This window comes from Heterodontus francisci, chromosome 3, assembly GCF_036365525.1.
Source record: "Heterodontus francisci isolate sHetFra1 chromosome 3, sHetFra1.hap1, whole genome shotgun sequence".
NCBI classification, from domain to species: domain Eukaryota; kingdom Metazoa; phylum Chordata; class Chondrichthyes; order Heterodontiformes; family Heterodontidae; genus Heterodontus; species Heterodontus francisci.
This window is the reverse complement of record NC_090373.1, coordinates 61435740-61455812: the sequence shown is the minus strand read 5'-3', so window position 1 is coordinate 61455812 and position 20073 is coordinate 61435740. Positions and strand designations below refer to the sequence as shown.

The window sequence follows — 20073 nt, the reverse complement described above, 5'->3', positions numbered from 1 at the left end:
GATGCATTGTTTGACCTGTTTTTAATGACTTTGTCAGGTTTCTGAACATGAAGAAATGGCAGCTAGAAATGTTCCATTTTTATCCCCAATGGAGCTTCTGATGAATTATAGCAAATTCTTATTGACCTACTCTAAACAAAAAAAATATTCTGCTTCATTTCAATAAATCAAATTGGGTTTAAAGATTTCTTACATTGCCTATTTATTACCTCCTTGGGCTAAAATACACCTGCTAGCCTAATTTAGCTTAATTTATTTCACAACCAATGGAACAGGTTAAACCTCTGCAATCCTGCCATGAATGGTGGTGGACAATTAAACAACTAACAGGAGGAAGAGGCTTCATGAGCAATCGCAATGATGGCAGAGCCTAACATGCATCAAAGACTAGACTGAAGCGTTCGCAATCATTTTCAGGCAGCAGTGCTGAGTAGATGATCCTTTTCGGCCTCCTCCTAAAGTCCCCACTGTCATAGATGCCTATCTTCAGCCAATTCGATTCACCTCACCTGACTTCAAGAAACAGCTGAGTGCAATGGGCACAGCAAAGGTTATGGGCTGTGACATCCTAGCTATATTGATGAAGACCTGTGTACCAGAACTAGCCACGCCCTTAGCTAAGCTGTTCCAGTATAGCTATGACACTGGCATCTACTTGACAATGTGAAAAAAAAATGCCCAGGTATGTCCTGTCCAGAAAAAGCAGGACAAATCCAACTCTGCCAATTACCACCCCATCAGCCCACTCCCAGTCATCTGCTATGTAATGCTTTCATGTAGTAATTACTCACCAGCAATGTGTCCATCAATGGTCCATTTGGGTACTACCAGAAAAATTTGAATCCAGTCCTCATTACAGCCTTAGTCCAAACAGGAGATGAACTCAGATATAAGGTGAGCGTGATTGCCCTTGAAATCAAGATATTTAACTAGCTGTGGCACCGAGGAGCTGTAGTAAAGCTGAAGTCGACTGAGATCAGGGAGAGAATTCTTAAGTGGCTAGAGTCATACCTGGCACAAAGGAAGGTGGTTGCAATTTTTGGAGTCTAATCATCTCAGCCCTTAGATATTCCTCAAGGCAGTGTCCTAGGCACAACTACCTTCAATTTTTTCATCAATTATTTTCCCTCCTACTAAGGTCCAAAGTAGGGCTGTTTGCTGATGATTGTATAGTGCTTGACTCCATTTGCATTTCCTCAGATAATGAAGCAGTCCATGCCTGTATGCGGTATGACCTGTTGAATATATGTAGCATTCATTTTCATGAACATCCATGATCCTTCAGAACAAGTTTCCACTTGCTTGGCAACTTCCTCATTTATTAAAGAAAAACGTGTGGGCTGTGTCAGAGTCATTTACGGCACAGAAGGAGGCCATTCAACCTATTGAGTCCATGCCGGCTCTCCACGGAGCTATGCAGTCAGTCCCACACCCTGGCTCGGTCCCCATAGCCCTACAGGTCTATTTCTCTCAGGTGGCCATCCAACTTCCTCTTGAAGTCATTGATTGTTTCCGCTTCCACCACCTTTGTGGGCAGCAAGTTCCAGGTCATTACCACCTGCTGCGTAAAAAAGTGCTTCCTCATATTCCCCTTAATCTTTTGCCCAAAACTTTCAATCTGTGTCCCCTAATCCTTGTACCATTTGTTAATGGGAACAGTTTTTCCCTTATCTAAGCCTGTCATTATCTTTGCACTTCTATTAAATCTCCCCTCAATCTCCTTTTTTTCTAAGGAAAACAAACACAGCTTTTCCAACCTAACCTTGTATCTAAAAATCTCCATCCCTGGAACCATTCTGGTAAATCTCCCTCTCAAGGGCCGTCACATCCTTCCTGAAGTGCAGTGACCAGAGCTGGATGCATTACTCCAGTTGGGACCTAACCAGAGCTTTATAAAGGTTCAGCATAACTTCCCTGCTTTTGTACGCAATGCATCTATTTATGAAGCCCAAGATCCCATATCCTTTACTAAAAACTCTCTCAATATGTCCTGCCACCTTCAAAGATCGATGCACATGCAACCTCAGGTCCCTGTGTTCCTACATACTCTTTAGAACTGTGCCATTAGGTATATATTGTCTCTCCCTATTCCTTCTGCCAAAATGCATCACCTCAGTGAGTTTTAACGTAATGTTGGAAAAGGACAGGAGTTAAAGTTCTAAATTGGAGTAAGGCCAATTTTACTAAGTGAGAAGTGAATTAGCAAAATTGGACTGGAAACAGCCACTTGAAGGTAGAGCAGTGGGAGGCATTCAAAGAGGAGATTCAGGGGGTTCAAAGTAAACATGTTCCCACAAAGAGAAAGGGTGTGATGGCCAAATCTAGAGGCCCATGGATGTCAAGGAGCTTACAGGGTATGATAAGGCAGAAAAGGAAAGCTTATGTGGGACATCAAGAACTCAATACGACATAAAGCCGGATGAGTATAGAAAGTGGAGGGGTGAAATCAAAAAGGAAATTAGGAAAGCAAAGGGAGGGAATAAAAGAATATTCGCAAGTAAAATCAAGGAGAACCCAAAAATGTTTTATCAATACATGAAGAGAAAGATGATAACTAAGGAAGGAGTAGGGCCCATAAAAGACCAAAAAGGTAACCTGTGTGGAGGCGGAAGATGTGGGTATGGTTTTTAATGAATATTTTGCATCTGTCTTCACAAAAGAGGGGGATAATGCAGACATTGTAGTTAAGGAGGAGTGTGAAGTACTGGATGTGATAAACATAAGGAGAGAGGAAGTATTAATGGGATTAGCATCCTTGAAAGTGGATAGATCACCAGGGCTAGATGAAAGGTACCCCAGACTGTTAAAAGAAGCCAGGGAGGAAATAGCGGAAGGTCTTACCATTATTTTCCAATCCTCACTGGATACAGGTTTGGTGCCGGAGGATTGGAGGTCTGTATATCGTATCTTTGTTTAAAAAGGGAGCGAAGGAAAGAACGAATAATTACAGGCTTATCAGTCTAACCTCAGTAGTAGGCAAATTGTTGGAACCAGTTCTGAGAGACAGGATAAACGGTCACTTAGAAAGGATTAATCAAGGATAGTCAGCATGGATTTGTTAAGAGAACATCGTATCTGACTAACATGTTTGAATTTTTTGAGGAAGTAACAGGGAGGATCGATGAGGGTAGTGCAGTTGATGTGTTCTACATGGATTTTAGCAAGGCCTTTGATGAGTCCCACATGGCAGACTGGTTAAAATAAAAGCCTATGGGATCCAGGTCAGCTGGATACAAAATTGGCTCAGTGGCAGGAAGCAAAGGGTAATTGTTGGCGAGTGTTTTTGTGACTGGAAGGCTGTTTCCAGTGGGGTTCCGCAGGGCATAGTACTAGGTCCCCTGCTTTTTGTGGTATATATTAATGATTTGGGCGTAAGAATAGGGGGCAATGATCAAGAGGTTCACAGACACAATGTTTGGCCCCGTGGTTGATAGCAAGGAGGATAGCTGTGGATTACAGGACGATAGCAATGGATAGGTCAGGTGGGTGGAAAAGTGGCAAATGGAATTTAACCCAGAGAAGCGTAAGGTGACGCATTTGGAGAGGTCAGACAAGGCAAAGGAATACACAATAAATGGGAGAATACTGAGAAGTATAGAGGAAGTGAGGGACCTTGAAATGAAAGTCCACAGATCCCTGCAGGTAGGACAGGTCAATAAGGTGGTTAAGAAGGCACATGGAATCCTTTCCTTTATTAGCTGAGGCATAGAATATAAGAATAGGGAGGTTATGTTGGAACTGTATAAAACATTGTTTAGGCCACAATTTGAGTACTTTGTGCAGTTCCAGTCATCTCATTACAGAAAGGATATAATTGCACTGGAGAGGGTACAGAAGCGATTTATGAGGATGTTGCCAGGACTAGAAAATTGCAGCTGTGAGGAAAAATTGGATCTCATCTTTATCATTCAATTTAAACCAAGTGCTTTAATTTTTAGTTGTAAATTTTCTCCTGTCCTCTGTTCTGACTTCTTAGTAAGGCACAGTTCCACGTGCTGATATCCCTCTGATATCTTGTCCAAGTGATCACTTTCACATACAAGCCTCAACAGTGAATGCTTAGACAAGTTTAGTTTAGTTTAGAGATACAGCACTGAAACAGGCCCTTCGGCCCACCGAGTCTGTGCTGACCATCAACCACCCATTTATACTAATCCTGCACTAATTCCATATTCCTACCACATCCCCACCTATATTTCCCTACCACCTACCTATACTAGGGGCAATTTATAATGGCCAATTAAGCTGGCAGCTTATTAGAACTTGAGCAGTCATTTTATAGTGTCCGAACATGTGTATTTCATCTTTTATCTGTGATATTCAGAAAATTTTGTTTGATATGTTGCACTTGCAGATCAGTGTCTAAAAGCTAGTTCCATCTAGTTTCACTTATCAACTATACCAAACTTCCACAGCCTTGTAGATAAGAAAATACATTGCAGAGCACCCTCTAGTGTCTTCATTTATTAAATACTACTGTGCATTCAGGCCTTATATCCAATTCCTGAGTTTTACTTTTAAGCTTTCCCTTTATAAATGTATGTATTTGCTATGTAAATATGTATAGCCGGATGAGATGATGTACTGTGACAAATATTTGTATATGAAATATTTTGTACACCTTCCCCCCCACCCCCCCACCACCTCCCCCAACCCCCGCATCAAGGTAGTGAGGTGTGGAATGTGTATTCGGGCTATATTTGATATTTACTGTATATGTGTCTTCATGAAAACTAGTTGGATGAAGCCAATGCCTTGCTGAGAACTGAATCTGAGACAGCAGCGAGACTACGAAAGAACCAAACAGAATTATCAAAGCAATTAGGACAGCTGGAGACGAACAATAGGGAACTGCAAGACAAAAATGCTGCTTTGGATAATGCCAAGCTCAAACTTGAAAAGGACTACATAAGTTTACAGTCAGCACTAGAAGCTGAACGAAGAGATCGCTCTCATGGTTCTGAGATTATCAGTGATTTACAAGGTATGATGAATAGTCTAAATGCCAGCTTCAATTATTAACTCTAATTCTTAAAAATAACTTGGATCAATTTAATCCTTTACCTCATAGATGACTGAAACAGGTGTGATGTTTATTTTCTTTTTTTCTTAATGTAACTGAAACTTGAAGTTGCTTGTAAGAGTTTCAACCATATATGTGATGCTTGTAGTTAGAATCACATTACTACTTTGAAAGTATTGGACTTTCGCTTCCAATAATACATTTATTTTGAATTATTATAATACATTCCATCCAGAATGTCTTCCCCCACTCCCCAAGTTTTCCTGGCTAAAATCTGACTCCTGTAGGGGAACTGTTCCACCGATGCTAGTAGACTTCCAAGACCTTTCCCAAGTATTCATTCTTCCTGTGAAGCCAAAAGAGTGGATGAAGTTATTGCATAACTATTTCCACCCAAATAAATTAAATTTCTCAAAATTCTTGAGTGAAGTTATAATAAACATAAAACTTCAGAAATTCATAGTTCATATCACTTTATATTTTCAAACCTATATAGAATATAATGTTACTTTAAAAAAAAAAGGACTTGTATTTATATAGTGCTTTTCATTGCCACCGGACATTTCAAAGCACTTTACTGCCAATGAAGTACTTTTGAAGCATAGTCACTGTTGTAATGTAGGAAACGTTGCAGCCAATTTTCACACAGCAAACCTCCATGAACAGAAATGTGATAATGGCCCGATAATCTGTTTTTGTTATGTTGATTGAGGGATAAATATTGGCCAGGACACTGGGGATAACCCCCCTGCTCCTCTTGTTCGAAATAGTGCCATGGGATCTTTTACATCCACCTGAGCAGGCAGTTAGGGCCTTGGTTTAATGTCTAATCCAAAAGATGGCACCTCTAATAGTGCAGCAGTCCCTCAGTACTGCACTGGAGTGTCAGCCTTGATTTTTGTACTCAAACCCAGGAGTGGTGGATAGACTATTTGCCTTAAAGTTGGATCAAGCTATTTGTGGAGCTTTTTTTTTTAACACCTGACATCTAGCTGTCCTGTTGCCATAATCTATTTTATTTTTAGCCCAATTTAGCATTGCCCATGAACCAATTTTGACTAAGCCATTAACTGCTTCAACCTTTATCACTTGCCACATTTATATTAACAAATAACAAAATGTTACTTTTTATACAAGGCTTTGCCCTAAGTGAGACTAACAAAAGGATGTTTCCGAAGACATTCTTAGCTTGAATACTGAGTAGACATTTTTTTATTTATTCTTCTCTGTTGCTCTGCATTAGATTATATACCATTCCTTGTCTGAAGGGATGAACAGGATGGACGATTTGCGAGTATTTGTCTGTAATCAATTCCGAGTTCTGTGGAAGTAGAACAGGGTTGATTCATCCTATGTTTCCCTGCAGCTTTGTCAGAAAGTGGTTGGCTGTACTGTGCACCACCCTGAGACAGCACAAATCAGGAATCCAATGTGTAGCAAATGACTCATGTCCTAGCGTTGTGTTGAGAAACAATCTGGCACATTGGCTGGTCTGTTGCACATGTATATTCTTTATAAACAAAACAGCCAGCATTTATTTAATACTATCGATGTAGAAAAGTATTCCAAAGCTCTTTAGAAGCATATTCAGAAAAAATGGATGCCAAGACAACAAAGAAGATGTTAGGAGAAATGACCAAAATCTTGGTCAGAGGAGTAGGTTTTAGGGAGGGCCTTGTAGGATAATAGAGTTGGAGCGGCAGAAGGTTCAGGGATGAAATTCCAGAGGGTGGGCCTAAATGGCTGAAGGCATGACCATCAATGGTGGGGTGAAGGAAGAGGATGTGCAAAAGAACACAGAGGAACGGAGAGTTCTTCCTGATTGTATGACTGGAGCAGGTTACAGAGAGGGATGAGGACCTGAAAGGATTTAAACTCGAGAATGACCATTTTAAGTTGGAGCCGTTGGTGGATCACAGATAGAGGAGTTTTCAGTGACCTGAAGCTTCGAGTGTGGAGTATGGTAGGCTGGCCAGGAAAGCATTGATATACTTAAATATGGAGATGACAACAGAATGGATGAGAGTTCTATGGTATTCGCTGAGCAAGGACAGAGGCAGGCCTTTCACATGTTGGAAGTAGGTTGTCTTCATAATAGCAAGGATATGGGGTCAGAAACTTAACTCTGTACTGAAGAGGACATTGAGGCCGTGAGCAGTATGGGTAAATCTGAGATGGCGGTCAGAGATGGGGATGGAATCCGTGGCAAGGATACTTGATTTATGGCTTGTGTCTGATATTTAACTGGAGGAAATTGCAGATCATCCAAGGCAGGATGTTAGACAAGCCGTTTGACAGCAGAGAGAGTGGAATTCATGCATGAGTTATAAAATAGAAGACTATGCAGAAGGAAGAATAAAGAAAGAACTTGCCTTTATTTGGTGTGCTGTCACATTCTCTGGTGGTCTCAAAGTGCTTTACAACCAATGAATTAATTTTTCCAAATATCATTATTATTATGTAGCAAAATGTGATGGCCAAGCTGTGCAGCTGGGTGCTACAAACAAGAAATAAGTTGAATGACCAGTTAATCTGTTTTTGGTGGTGTTGGATGAGGGAGGTTGTTGCCTAGGACAGTAAAGAACTCTGCTCTTCAAAAAGTGTCAGAGTCTTTAACCTCCATCTGAACCACCACAACTAGCAGACAGGGCAGAACCTCTGACAGTGTAATACTCCCTCAGTACCACATTTGACGTCACCTAGGTGATGTGCGCAAGCCTTAGAGTGGGGCTTGAATCCACAATCTTTTGATTTGGGTAAGAAACAGCAGAAAATTAATGAAAAGCCTTCCACTGAGCATTTTTGTAAGTGATTGAAAAGCAATTTGCACTGCTATGGTGGATCCCAGTTTATAGGTTCTTATGTCTTTGGCAAGGACTTTTGATCTTAAAATTGTGTACCATGTTTCCCATTTAAAATAGGGGGAAATATCCCTGAAATTACAATAAGAAAGGTAGCAAGCCCAAAATCACAGACACTGAATCAAGAAATCCAAAATAGCACAAATGCTGTGAGTTGTGGAAAGACACTGAGAACAGAAATTGTTTTCATTAAAGGAAAACAAACAATACACTGAGAAGACATAATGTTTGCCCTGGCCTGGGGGTCTAGAACCAGGGAACACAGTCTCAGAATAAGCTAGGTCATTTAGAACTGAGATGAGGAGGAATTTCTTCACTCAAGGTGGTGAATCTTTGGAATTTTCTACCCCAGAGGGCTGTAGCTCAATCTTTGAGTATGTTCAAGACAGAGCTCGATAGATTTCTAGATGTTAAAGATATCAAGGGATATAGGAATAGTGTGGAAAAATGGTGTTGAGAGAGACGATCAGCCATGATCGAGTTGAATGGCGGAGCAGGCTCAAGGGACCGAATGGCCCATTCTTGCTCCTATTTCCTAAGTTCCTATGTAGATCTTTAAAATGTTGAGAGACATTTATAATTTAGATGTAAGCAGGTTATTGAACTGATCCTTTTCAAACCCAGAAGCAGAGAATAAGGGAAATTGTTGGCTGTATGGAGTAGTCCTTTGATTTTGCTGGTGCATCAACATTTTATTGAGCTTTTACTAAACAGAGTTATTCACAGGTCGGATTTTGTCACTTGGAGATGAACTGAAAAACAGTAAGAGCTCATTGGCTAAAACTGAAATGGAGAAAAGGCAGCTGCAAGATAAACTAACTGACTTGGAAAAGGTAGGACAGTTTTTCTTTAGGAATTAGTTAACTTACTCCCATACATTGCTTTTTTCAGGTGCATTCATTTCTTAATAAGTAAAATTAACTGTCCAAATTCTTCCCTGAGAATCACAAGTATTTTGCAGATGCATGACTCCACTTTTAACATTCCATATAATAGTTAACGTAGATACTGATATATCAGAAAATATTTGCATTTATATTGTGCCTTTAACGTAGATGTTTGAATAAGATGTGTGACACTTCTAATATGTTGTATGTGTACATGTCAATATATATTGTATATGCTTTTATCTGTTACTCTTACCTGTAAAGTATTGTACTATAGAGTTGTTTGCATTTGTATCTTTCTCGTGAGTTTGTTTTATGCATCACCCCTTACATTCTCTAATTTATTTGCAGGAGAAGAATAACATGGAAATAGACATGACGTACAAGCAGAAAGTATTACAACAGCGTCTGGAGCAGGAAGAAGCAGAGCACAAAGCTACTAAGGCACGGTTAGCAGACAAAAATAAGATCTATGAGTCTATTGAAGAAGCAAAATCGGAAGCCATGAAAGGTTAGTTGTAAAATTGCTAAAGAGAGTTACTTGAGCTTGAGGCAGTATAATTGACCCTAACTGTTTGAAAGGCAGAAAAAGTACAGTCCTTCCTTTGGATTGTTTGAATTTGAGATTTGAATTTTCTTCTGGGAAAATTGATGACAGGATTTTTGGATCTGTGGGTGCCTTTAATTTTAAGTTCAGTTCATTAGAATCTAGTAGCTCTCACTTTGGAATGAAGATTCAGTCATTTTTATGCTCAGGCTTGGGCCTGCTATTTCTCATCCGGCATACTTTTCTCTACCTCAGAATTGAAATTCTCCTGGAATGGATATCCTTGAGCTGCTAGCTTGGAGGATTAGAATGGATGATGCAGCTACATTGCATGTAGCTTGAGGTGTGGGCTTGCTCAATGTGCCTGGGCCCTAACTTTGCTTCCTTTGGCACAGTTAGAGAAAGACTTGAAACAAATCTGTGGGAAAAAAAATCCTTATGAGACTCTTTCAGATATAGCTTAGAACCATAGAAAAATTACGGCACAGAAGGAGGTTATTCAGCCCATCGTGTCCGTGCTGATAGCTTCCAGTAGAATGCATGATGTGGTATTGGGCCTCCGTCTATAACTTGATGCCAGTGAATAAATGAATAGCAGGAGAACAAAAGCAGACGGCCTCCTCCTTCCCATCCTCCACTTATTCCTGCCATGTAACTTTTCTCCCTATTATGTCCTTCTGCAAACTGATAAAAGACCTGACTAATATTGATTGATTGCCAAGAAGATATGCAGAAATGTATCCGTTGCATACTCTATTTTGGTCCTACCATGCCTCACCGATTCTGCTCTACCACAGCACTGAAATTTCCTGGAGTGGATGTACCTAAACGGAGTGAAGTCCATCGTGGTGTGATTGCATTATGTAGCTACATTACATGGAATGATTTGTTTCATAGAAGCAGATTTAAGGATGCAAGGAAAGGAACATGGTACAGGGAAGGTTTGTTTCAGTGAATTAAACCCTGCTGTACAATGGGCATTCATTGCAAACCTTCACAATTGGGTGTGAGGTGAACTTAACTCATTTTGCTAGGCATACTGAGTAACACAACATTAATATAACGTTATGGTGGGTTATCCTACCTTGCTTCTAATTTGATGAGGTCATTAAACGTTGGCACAGTGCAGCCAGTTCTGCTGAATGGTGTATACTACATTTACATTGGTGACTACCTCTTCCCATCCATGCTGAGTTGTTTATCTGGGTTCCTGGCATCTTTCAGACATGAAGGATTCCTCCCTCTTATGCCATACTTAATAATTTGATGGCCCCACCTCAAAAACAGGGTGTCCTGTGGTTAGTATTACTGGAAGCAAATACAATGATTTTTTTTTTTCATTTTTACTCTTCCCACTATGTGGTCAAAGGTAGACTGGGCATTTAAACTGCTGCACCAGGACATGAATCCTACCCACAGAATGATACTTGGACTGTTTCTGGACATAATGGCAATGAATGAGTTAATTATGAATTGTCTCACTATTGCTTAATTGGAGGCCCAAGCTACACAAAATCATAATTGCTATTCTTTGTAAATAGGGCAATTTTTGCTCAATTAGCCATTTTGCTCATCTCAAAGCAACAATTAAGGTAAATCAGTTTTTCAATGAAGACCAGCAAACTGAACATTGGAGTTGCATCTCCTTATCATATTATACTGTAAGACGGAACTCATCAAGAAAAATTAAAACTCTTGGATGGATGTACAACCTTTGCAAGCACTATCAACATGACCTGAAAAGTCAAAATAAGTCTTTTTATTCTGCAATGATCCTTTAGACCTGTTCATCTTCAGGGCTGTCTTACCCAGTTTCTCGTGTGCTTTGGTATACTCCTATTTACCTCCCTTTCTGCCTTGAAGCTATTTAATTTCTGGTGCGTGTTTTGTGATCTTGCTATGTTTTTGGAGGTCCCCAGGCTCCGTTCCCAACTGAGTGAGTAAAGGTATACCTAGGGCAAGGCCTTGATTTCAGAATGGGGGAATATTAACTGACGAAGATGGCTGCATATGGTGCTAAGTTTTTGAAGGACAGTGTCTCACATTAAATTCACCCAGCACACCCTCTCTTCGCACCCCCTCGCCCCCCCCTCCACCCAACACCCACCCCTGTTCCTCTCCAAGTCAGACAGCAGGAAATCTTATTTGCTTGTCAAAATTTGAACTTGTAGAAATAATGAAGATCGTACCACAGTAGGTAATCTTTGCAACAAAATGAGTGGAATCTACAGTTTCATGAGATTCTACTACCACTTTAACACAATGGGAATTACCTGATTTGGTTCTCTTTTAAACCTTTTATGCAAGCTTGAATGTTTGTAGTGACTGTAGCTATAAACTGCATATCACAATTTTTCAAAAATAGTCAGAAAGCCTTTGTTGCAGTAATTGCAACATTCCGTTTGTACATTGGTCTTGTACACATCTTGCAAATGATTTTTCCCCCTTTATGTCCTTTGAGTCATATGTCACACAGCAGTCCCCACCCAAAGAGAAGCCACAAATACTGTTTCCGTGTTTTTCACCAGAATTATACTTAAGTCAACCACTAAGATAGTGGGCTGAATTTTACCGGCCCCTCGACGCCGCGTGCGAGCCGGTAAAATTCTGCAGGGAGAGGCTCAACTCGCGACGCAGAGAAGGGCCTCGGTGTGGCCCCCCCCCTCCACAGCACGGCGGCGGCACCCAATTAGAATATGTTAAACGGTACTTACCTCTGCCGATTATGCAGCCTGCCGCCTCTCCATGGAGACTTCCGAATTTTTCGCTGAACGGGTGGCCGTCACGTGCCGTCCTGTTGACGATTTGAAAAGTCGGCGGGTCCTCAGAGGCAGAAGTTGTCGCCAGTGAAGGTAAGTTCTGTTATTCAGGGATGTCACTCTGCATTACGGAAGGGAGGAGGAAGGGGGGATATTCAGGGGTATCACTGCATGCTTAAAGGGAGGAGGGAGGGGGGATATTCAGGGGTCTCACTCTGCATACTGGGAGGGAGGGGGGATATTCAGGGGTCTCACTCTGCACACGAAGGGAGGAAGGAGGGGGAATATTCAGAGTCTCACTCTATATATTGGAAGAGAGGAGGGAGGGGGTCTGGGATTACTGGAGGGAAAGCTCTGCAGGCATGAAGGGAGGTACTGTGTACTCTCTCCGTAAACATTGTCTGCTGTGCGTTTATTTGTGTTTGTGAAGGAGCAATGGCACTCTAGTCACCCTGTGTGGGGGGAGGGTGCTAGAAAGGGTAGGAGCGTTAAGGTTATATGGACGGTGGGGGCAATCAATTCAGCTGGTCGGATCTTGATGTGGTCATGCTGTGCCACTCAGTGTTGACCAAGATGGGCAATGCCATGGCACGCCACATAGTTGATCCGGGAAAGCAGCTGATGTACCCGTCAACACCAATCCTGCCCTGTTAGGAACCTTCGAATACGTGAAGGGTTCAACTTTATTTATCACATGGAAATAGGTATGGCTCATCCTACATTGTGTGATCCTCTGCTACTGAGGATCCATATGCGACAGGCAAAATCAACAGGCAGGTGCAATCCACGTAGAGGCCCCTGGTTGTGAGCAGCATCCCCCAAGGGGAGCTCGCCATTACGATTGCCATGCATTTACAGGCCCCACATGACATGCCATCGGATGTCAGAGCACCAGTGTCAGAGGCGATTGCGCATGTAGAGAGGGTGATGACACATCTCTGTGCCCTGCTCAAAGATGACCAGCCCATGGGCTTCGGTGGACATCCTATGCCTTTGGGTCTCATAGTGGCAGCGGTTCTCAAGCTTGACGTCTATGCAGCTTTTCAGTGGCCCACCAGAGACCTTTGTGGGGTCACACTGTCAGCAGTGCACCACTGCATCAGGGAGGTCACTGATGCCCTGCACCGGAGGGCCAGTGAGTATGTCCGCTTCAGGACGGACTCTCTCAGCCAGGCCTAGAGGGCCATTGGTTTCGGTACCATGGCCAGAGAACCATAGGTTGTAATGTTGGTTGACTGCACTCATGTGGCCATCAGGCCTCCCTCCAGGCTACCACCTGCAGATGTCACCATTAAAGGAATCCTCTCCATTTAGGTGAAGCTGGTATGTGATCACCACAGATGCTTCATGCAAATCTGTGACCGCTTCTCAGGCAGCTGTCCTAACACCTGGGACCTGCGCCAGTCCCAGCTGCCACCGCTGATCAGACGGAGGGGTGGCTTCTTGGAGATAAAGGCTATCCCTTGCAGACATGGCTCCCGACACCAGTGAGAGACCTCACCACTGCTGAAGAGGAGAGATACAATGCCAGTCACTGAGCTACAAGAGCCAACATTGAGCAGGAGATCGGCATGCTGAAAGAGCACTTCCAATGCCTGGCTGGATAAGGTGATGCCCTGTACTATGGGCCGAAAAGGCCAGTTCCTTTCTTTGCTACTCTGCACAACTACGCACCCAATAGGGGCCAGGCCTGGCATGATGAGGACAGACGTCAACAGGATTTCTCTGCGGACTATGAGGACGCTGAGGATCTACAACATGAAAGATGCATGGGTCGGCAGATGGCACCCAGGGTCGGCAGATGGCACCCAGGCTCTGCATGCAGGGCTAGCAGTGAGCTAGGGATGTAAGGAAGTGGCTTATCAGACAAAGGCTGTCTGCTCCATAGGAACTGAAATAAGCTCTGCAAGCCACACATCACCCTCGCTCACCTGCTGTGCACCAGTCTACATCTGCAGCATCCCTGTGTAAACCATTAGAGGCAGCAGCTGACTGAATCAATGTCCATGTCACTGCATCCTTGGAGATGCTCATGAGTAATGGTGGCATTGCAATGATATTGCATACGTTGGCTCTCCTGAAGGGCCAATGGTGCAAAGGGATGTGACATTGATGCTACATGCTGGCACACATCATTCACACAGAGAAAAGGACACACATGTTGGTGAGGAACATTTAGTGACAGATGTATTTACATTGCTGTGACACCTGTGCATTCCCATTTGTGTCAGTGTGTTCTCTGTAAACCTCTAATACCTTTTATGGTGTATTTAAGTTTCGCCTCCTGGAATGTGCAAAATTAAGATTATTCACCCAGGTGTGGCACGCCTACAAGAAGGAATGTTCCCTTTTGAGTGGGAGAAGAGAATTGCTGGACACTGGGACATAGCTGGGTAAGTATGTGGCAGCAAAGCAGAAAGTGCTGGGATAACTCAGCGGGTCAGGCAGCATCTGTGGAGAGAGAAGCAGAGTTAACTTTCATGTCTGTGAACTTGGACAAGGTAACTCTGCTTCACTCTCCATGGATGCTGCCTGACCTGCTGGGTTTCTGCAGCACTTCCTGCTTTGCTGCCAGATTGACAGCAATCCCACTCTTCAGTCAGGTAAGTATTCTTTGACAGCTATCAGGAAGCAAGTGCTGGGGTGTTTTAAATAGGGCCTCAGCACCTGCTGTACAGTTGTCAAAGGATTCCTCACTGCCCACCTCTCTCCACGTAATATCGGGGGGGCAGCTTGGCGCAGTGATGCTAATGAGCCGCCGCACGTAATATCATGGGGGCTCTGCGGCGGCCGCTAAATGCGGGCACCCCGCTGAGTTTAAAGGACGTTGCTGCAGAGTACAGCGCCCGGATAAAATTCAGCCCTGTGTAAGGTTACTTGATCTCTTTCCTCCTTACTTTGAACAAGTGATGCTGCTCACCCAGCATCACTATAGGGGACAGCTTTGTTGCAACCTTGGAATTTTTTTTTACAGGGACTTTTTCTTTGTCAGAGCCCATGTCCTGCCACTCCATGGGGGATTTGAATGTATTTAATTCATTATAATGACTTTCTTTGAAATTGCTTTTCTAACAGAAATGGAGAAGAAGCTACAGGAAGAGAGAAGCTCAAAGCAAAAAGTTGAAAACCGTCTACTAGAAGCTGAAAAGCAACGTTCAATGTTGGACTGCGATATTAAACAAGCACAGCAAAAAATAGAAGAACTGCTCAGGCAGAAGGAGAAATTAACTGAAGAGGTGAGCGTCGCTACTTAATGGTGCTTGACAATTGAAGTGATTCAATCTGTTTAGCTGAACCTGTAGATCAGTGCTGATCACAGTCTGCTCAAAGTTTCTCGTTAATAGACTCTAATATCAACTTTGCATAAATATTTTGAGAATTTTTATTTGATTCTGCTATATGGGTAACTGAGGTGATTCTGCTGAACACTGATTCATCCACTACATGGTTTGGAAGGGGTGGAAGTCATAAGTGATTGCTTTGTACTCAAATTTAAATTCTACAAGTGTGGTAGAAAATGTATGACAACATTTTCTTTTGCAGGTTAAAAATTTGTCGTTGAAGATAGAACAGGAGACGCAAAAACGTAGTTTAACTCAGAATGACTTGAAGATGCAAACACAACAAGTCAATTCATTGAAAATGTCAGAGAAACAGCTGAAGCAGGAGATAAATCACTTGGTGGAGACAAAACTGAGCCTGGAAAAGCAGATAGGAGAGTTGCGAAAGTACGTCATAACCTTCAGCAATGCATTTTTTTCTCTCTATGTTCCATGTAAATGGCAAAGACTCATGGTTGGAAACCCAACAAAGTAATAGGTTATAAACTCCCAGCTTTTCAGGTTTGAGTTGGACAAGGAATAACTGTCGAATGCCACAATTACACAAGATGCAAATCAACCAACTGTATCTGTGAGGTATTATGTTGTGTCCTGTCACTTGATAATGTTAGATGTTACCAGTCTGTCCTTCCATCTCTGGATTTGTGAATGAAGAGTGCAGTAATTGCATCTGTCACTTTTGTTCACATTGCTAGAAAAATGAGACTGCAGATGGGCTAAGATGTTTTCTTAGCTCATCTAAGTTGTGATGCAAATTGGATACAGACATGTTACTTTCAGCCAATTTTATTTTTAAGTTTTCAGTTTTTTGGAGAGTCATGAAGTTCTACCAATATTGTCAGTAAGGTGTGTAACTACTTCATTCTAGAAATGACAGGGTAGGGAGTATGGAAGAAACTGGCCATGTAGGAATTTTGTCAAACTTCCTAAGTGCATCAGGCACAATTTCTTTTTTCTCAAAAATGGATTCCTTTAATGCACTTGTATTATTTTAAATCCCAGTAAGAAGTGTTCTATTATAACTAATACCTTCTCATCCTTTGGGGGTTCTTTTTAAACAGTCAGTTTGGAATCAGTGAAGTACCCAACTCTGTAAATATTCTGAACTTGAATACAAGTTATTTTCTCAATAACTGCACTCTTCGTTCTTTATCTTCCACATAATTCAGAATATACTATTTGGATGCTACTGAGAGAAATTATTAATGCTGTGACATTGTTGAATTTACATTCAGCATATCTTGTAATTATATAACTCTACTTTTGGGCATCTGCCTTTAGCTAATTTTGTTTATCTCTTGCCAATTTGCATCATTGAGCCAATTTATGAAAGCTTAGATTGGTTTGTGGAGTTATGCTTTTACTATTTTGTCTATAATGAGAGATCCACTGTAAATATATTAACTCTGATAATTTTGGCAGCAAGACTATAAGCGTCAAGAAAACCATGGTCATGGGACAAGGTGTTGCATCGCTGTCCCTGATCACACTAAATAACACCCCGCTGGAAGTGGTTAGCAAATTCTGCTACCTTGGCTCCATGGTGACAGAAAATCTGTCCCTTGATGCAGAGCTTGATACAAGCTTAGGGAAAGCAGCTACCATCTTTGGCCGACTCGTGATACGCACGTGGGATAACACCAAGCTGACCCTTAGGACCAAGCTGATGGTTTATAAGGCCTGTCTTCTCAGCACCTTGCTGTATGGCTGTGAAACATGGGGCAGCTTACAGCTAGAAGCTCAATAATTTCCATCTTCACTGTCTGCAGTGCATTTTGGATATATCCTGGGAGGACAAAATCACAAATGTGGCAGTCACAAAATCACAAAATTGTTAGAGTACAGAAGAAGCCCATTTGGCTCATGATGTCTGCACAGGCAGTCCGTGCGAGCAATTTAGTGCCATTTCACAACTTCTCCCCATAATCCTGTATATTCTCGCTGTTCAGATAACTATACAATTCCCTTCTGAATGCCTCGATTGAACCTGCCTCCACTGCACTCTGTGGCAGTGCATTCCAGATCCTAACTGCTCGCTGCATGAAAAAGTTTTTCCTTGTGTCGTCGTTGCTTCTTTTACCGATTGCCTTTAATCTGTGCCCTCGCATTCTTGATCCTTTTACGAGTGGAAACAGTTTCTCCCTATCTACTCTGTCCCGACCCCTCATGATTTTGAATGCGTCCATCAAATCCCCTCTCAGCCTTCTCTTCAAGGAAAACAGTCCCAACTTCTCCAATCTATCCTCGTAAATGAAGTTACTCATCCCTGGAATAATTCTTGTGAATCTTTTCTGCCCTCTCTGCAATGCTTTCACATCTTTCCTTAAATGCGGTGCCCAGATCTGGACGCAATAGTCCAGCTGAGGTCGAACTCGCGTCTTGTACAAGTTCAACATAACCTCCTTGCTGTTGTACTCTATGCCCCTATTAATAAGCCTAGGACACTGCATTCTATATTGACCGCTCTGTCAACCTGTCCTGCCACCTTCAGTGACTTATGCACAGAGACACCCAGATCTCTCTGCTCCGGCACCCCCTTCAGAGTTGTACCCTTTTTTATATTGTCTCTCCTACCAAAATGAATCACTTCACATTTCTCCACATTGAACTTCATCTACCACTTGTCCACCCATTCCACCAGCTTGTCTATGTTTTAAAGTTCTATACTATCCTCACAGTTAACAATGCTTCCAAGTTTCGTATCATCCACAAATTTTGAAATTGTGCCCTGCTCACCAAGGTCTAGATCATAAATATATCTCAGGAAGAGCAAGGGTCCCAACACTGACCCCTGGGGAACTCCACTACAAATCTCCCTCCAGCCTGAATAATGGCCATTAATCACTACTGTTGTTTCCTATCACTCAGCCAATTTCGTATCCATGTTGCTACTGTCCCTTTTATTCCATGAGCTATAACTTTGCTCACAAGTCACTTGTGTGGCACCATATCAGTTGCTTTTTGGAAGTCCATGTACACCACATCAACAACCCTCTCATTTACCCCTTCAAAAAATGTCAAGTTAGTTGAACACAATTTTCCCTTAACAAATCCATGCTGGCTTTTCATAATTCACCTGCATTTGTCCATGTGACTGTTAATTTTGTCCTGAATTATTGTTTCTCGAGCTTTCCCCACCTCTGAAGTTAAACTGACTGGCCTGTTGTTACTGGGCTTACCTTTACACCCTTTTTTGAACAAGGGTGTAACAGTTGCAATTCTCTGGCACCACACCCGAGACTAAGGAAGACTGGAAAATTATGGCCAGTGCCTCTGCAATTTCCACTCAGTTTCTTCAGTATCCATGGATATATCTCATCAGGTCCCGGTGTTTTGTCAACTTTAAGGGTAATGCCACTAGACTGGTAACCCAGAGCCCCAGACTTATGCTCTGGGGACATGGGTTCGAATCTCACCATGGCAGATGGTGGAATTTTAAATCAATTAATAAATCTGAAATTAAAAGCTAGTCTAGTGGTGACCATGAAACCATTGTCGATTGTTGTAAAAACCCATCTGGTTCACTAATATCCTTTAGGGAAGGAAATCTGCTGTCCTTACCTGGTCTGGCCTTTCTGTGACTGCAGACCCAAAACAATATGGGTGACTCTTAAATACCCTTTGAAATGGCCGACCAAGCCACTCAGTTGTATCAAACCACTACAAAGTCTCAAAAAAGGAATGAAACCGGACATCCTGCATTGATCTAGGCACTGAAACAACAATGGCAAACCCAGCCCTGTCAACCCTGCAAAGGTCTCCTTGCTAACATCTGGGGTATTTAGCCAAAATTGGGAGAGCTCTCCCGCAGGCCAGTCAAGCAACAGTCTGGCATTGTTATACTCACTGAATCTTATCTTGCAGACAGTGCCGCAGACTCCACCATCACCATCCCTGGATAAGTACTGTCCCACCAGAGGTGGCAGCCCAGTGGTATACAGTTGGGAGGAAGTTGTCCTGGGAATCCTCAACATTGACTCCGGACCCCATGAAGTCTCATGGCATCAGGTCAAACATGGGCAAGGAAACCTGCTGATTACCATCTACCGCACCCCCCCCCCCCCCGCCACCCTTGGCTGATGAATCAGTGCTTCTCCATGTTGAACACCAATTGGAAGAAGCACTGAGGGTAACAAGAGTACAAAATGTACTCTCGATGGGAGACTTCACTGTCCATCACCAAGAGTGGCTCGAGAGCACCACTACTGACTGAGCTGGCCGAGTCCTAAAGGACATAACTGCTAGACTGGGTCTGCAGCAGGTGGTGAAAGAACCAACAAGCGTGAAAAACCTATTTGACCTCGTCCTCACTAATCTACCTGTTGCAGATGCATCTGTCCATGACACTATTGGTAGGAGTGGCCACCACCAAAAATGCCCAGTTTTGAGTTGCTAGATCTGTTTGAAATTTATCCCATTTTGCACAGTGGTAATGCCACACATGATGGTAGGTATCCTCATTGTGAAGATGGGACTTTGTCTCCACAATGGGATAGATTTCAAACAGATCTACCAATGCAAAACTGGGCATCCATGAGGCGCTGTGGGCCACCAGCAGCAGCAGAACTGTACTCAACCACAATCTGTAACCTCATGGCCTGGCATATCCCCCACTCTACCGTTACCATCAAGTTTAGTTTAGTTTAGAGATACAG

At 42.5% G+C, this 20073-nt stretch overlaps 1 protein-coding gene across 4 annotated transcripts in view; it reads left to right on the top strand.

The window, feature by feature from the left end:
• Positions 1-20073, top strand: part of rock2a (rho-associated, coiled-coil containing protein kinase 2a) — a 332194-nt gene that overhangs the window by 217271 nt on the left and 94850 nt on the right. For all 4 annotated transcript variants that reach the window (XM_068022672.1, XM_068022681.1, XM_068022689.1 and 1 more), the window contains 5 exons: positions 4738-4984; positions 8611-8717; positions 9123-9282; positions 15153-15313; positions 15621-15805. In XM_068022672.1, coding sequence (XP_067878773.1) covers positions 4738-4984; positions 8611-8717; positions 9123-9282; positions 15153-15313; positions 15621-15805 — 860 coding nt within the window. The remainder of the gene's footprint in view (positions 1-4737; positions 4985-8610; positions 8718-9122; positions 9283-15152; positions 15314-15620; positions 15806-20073) is intronic.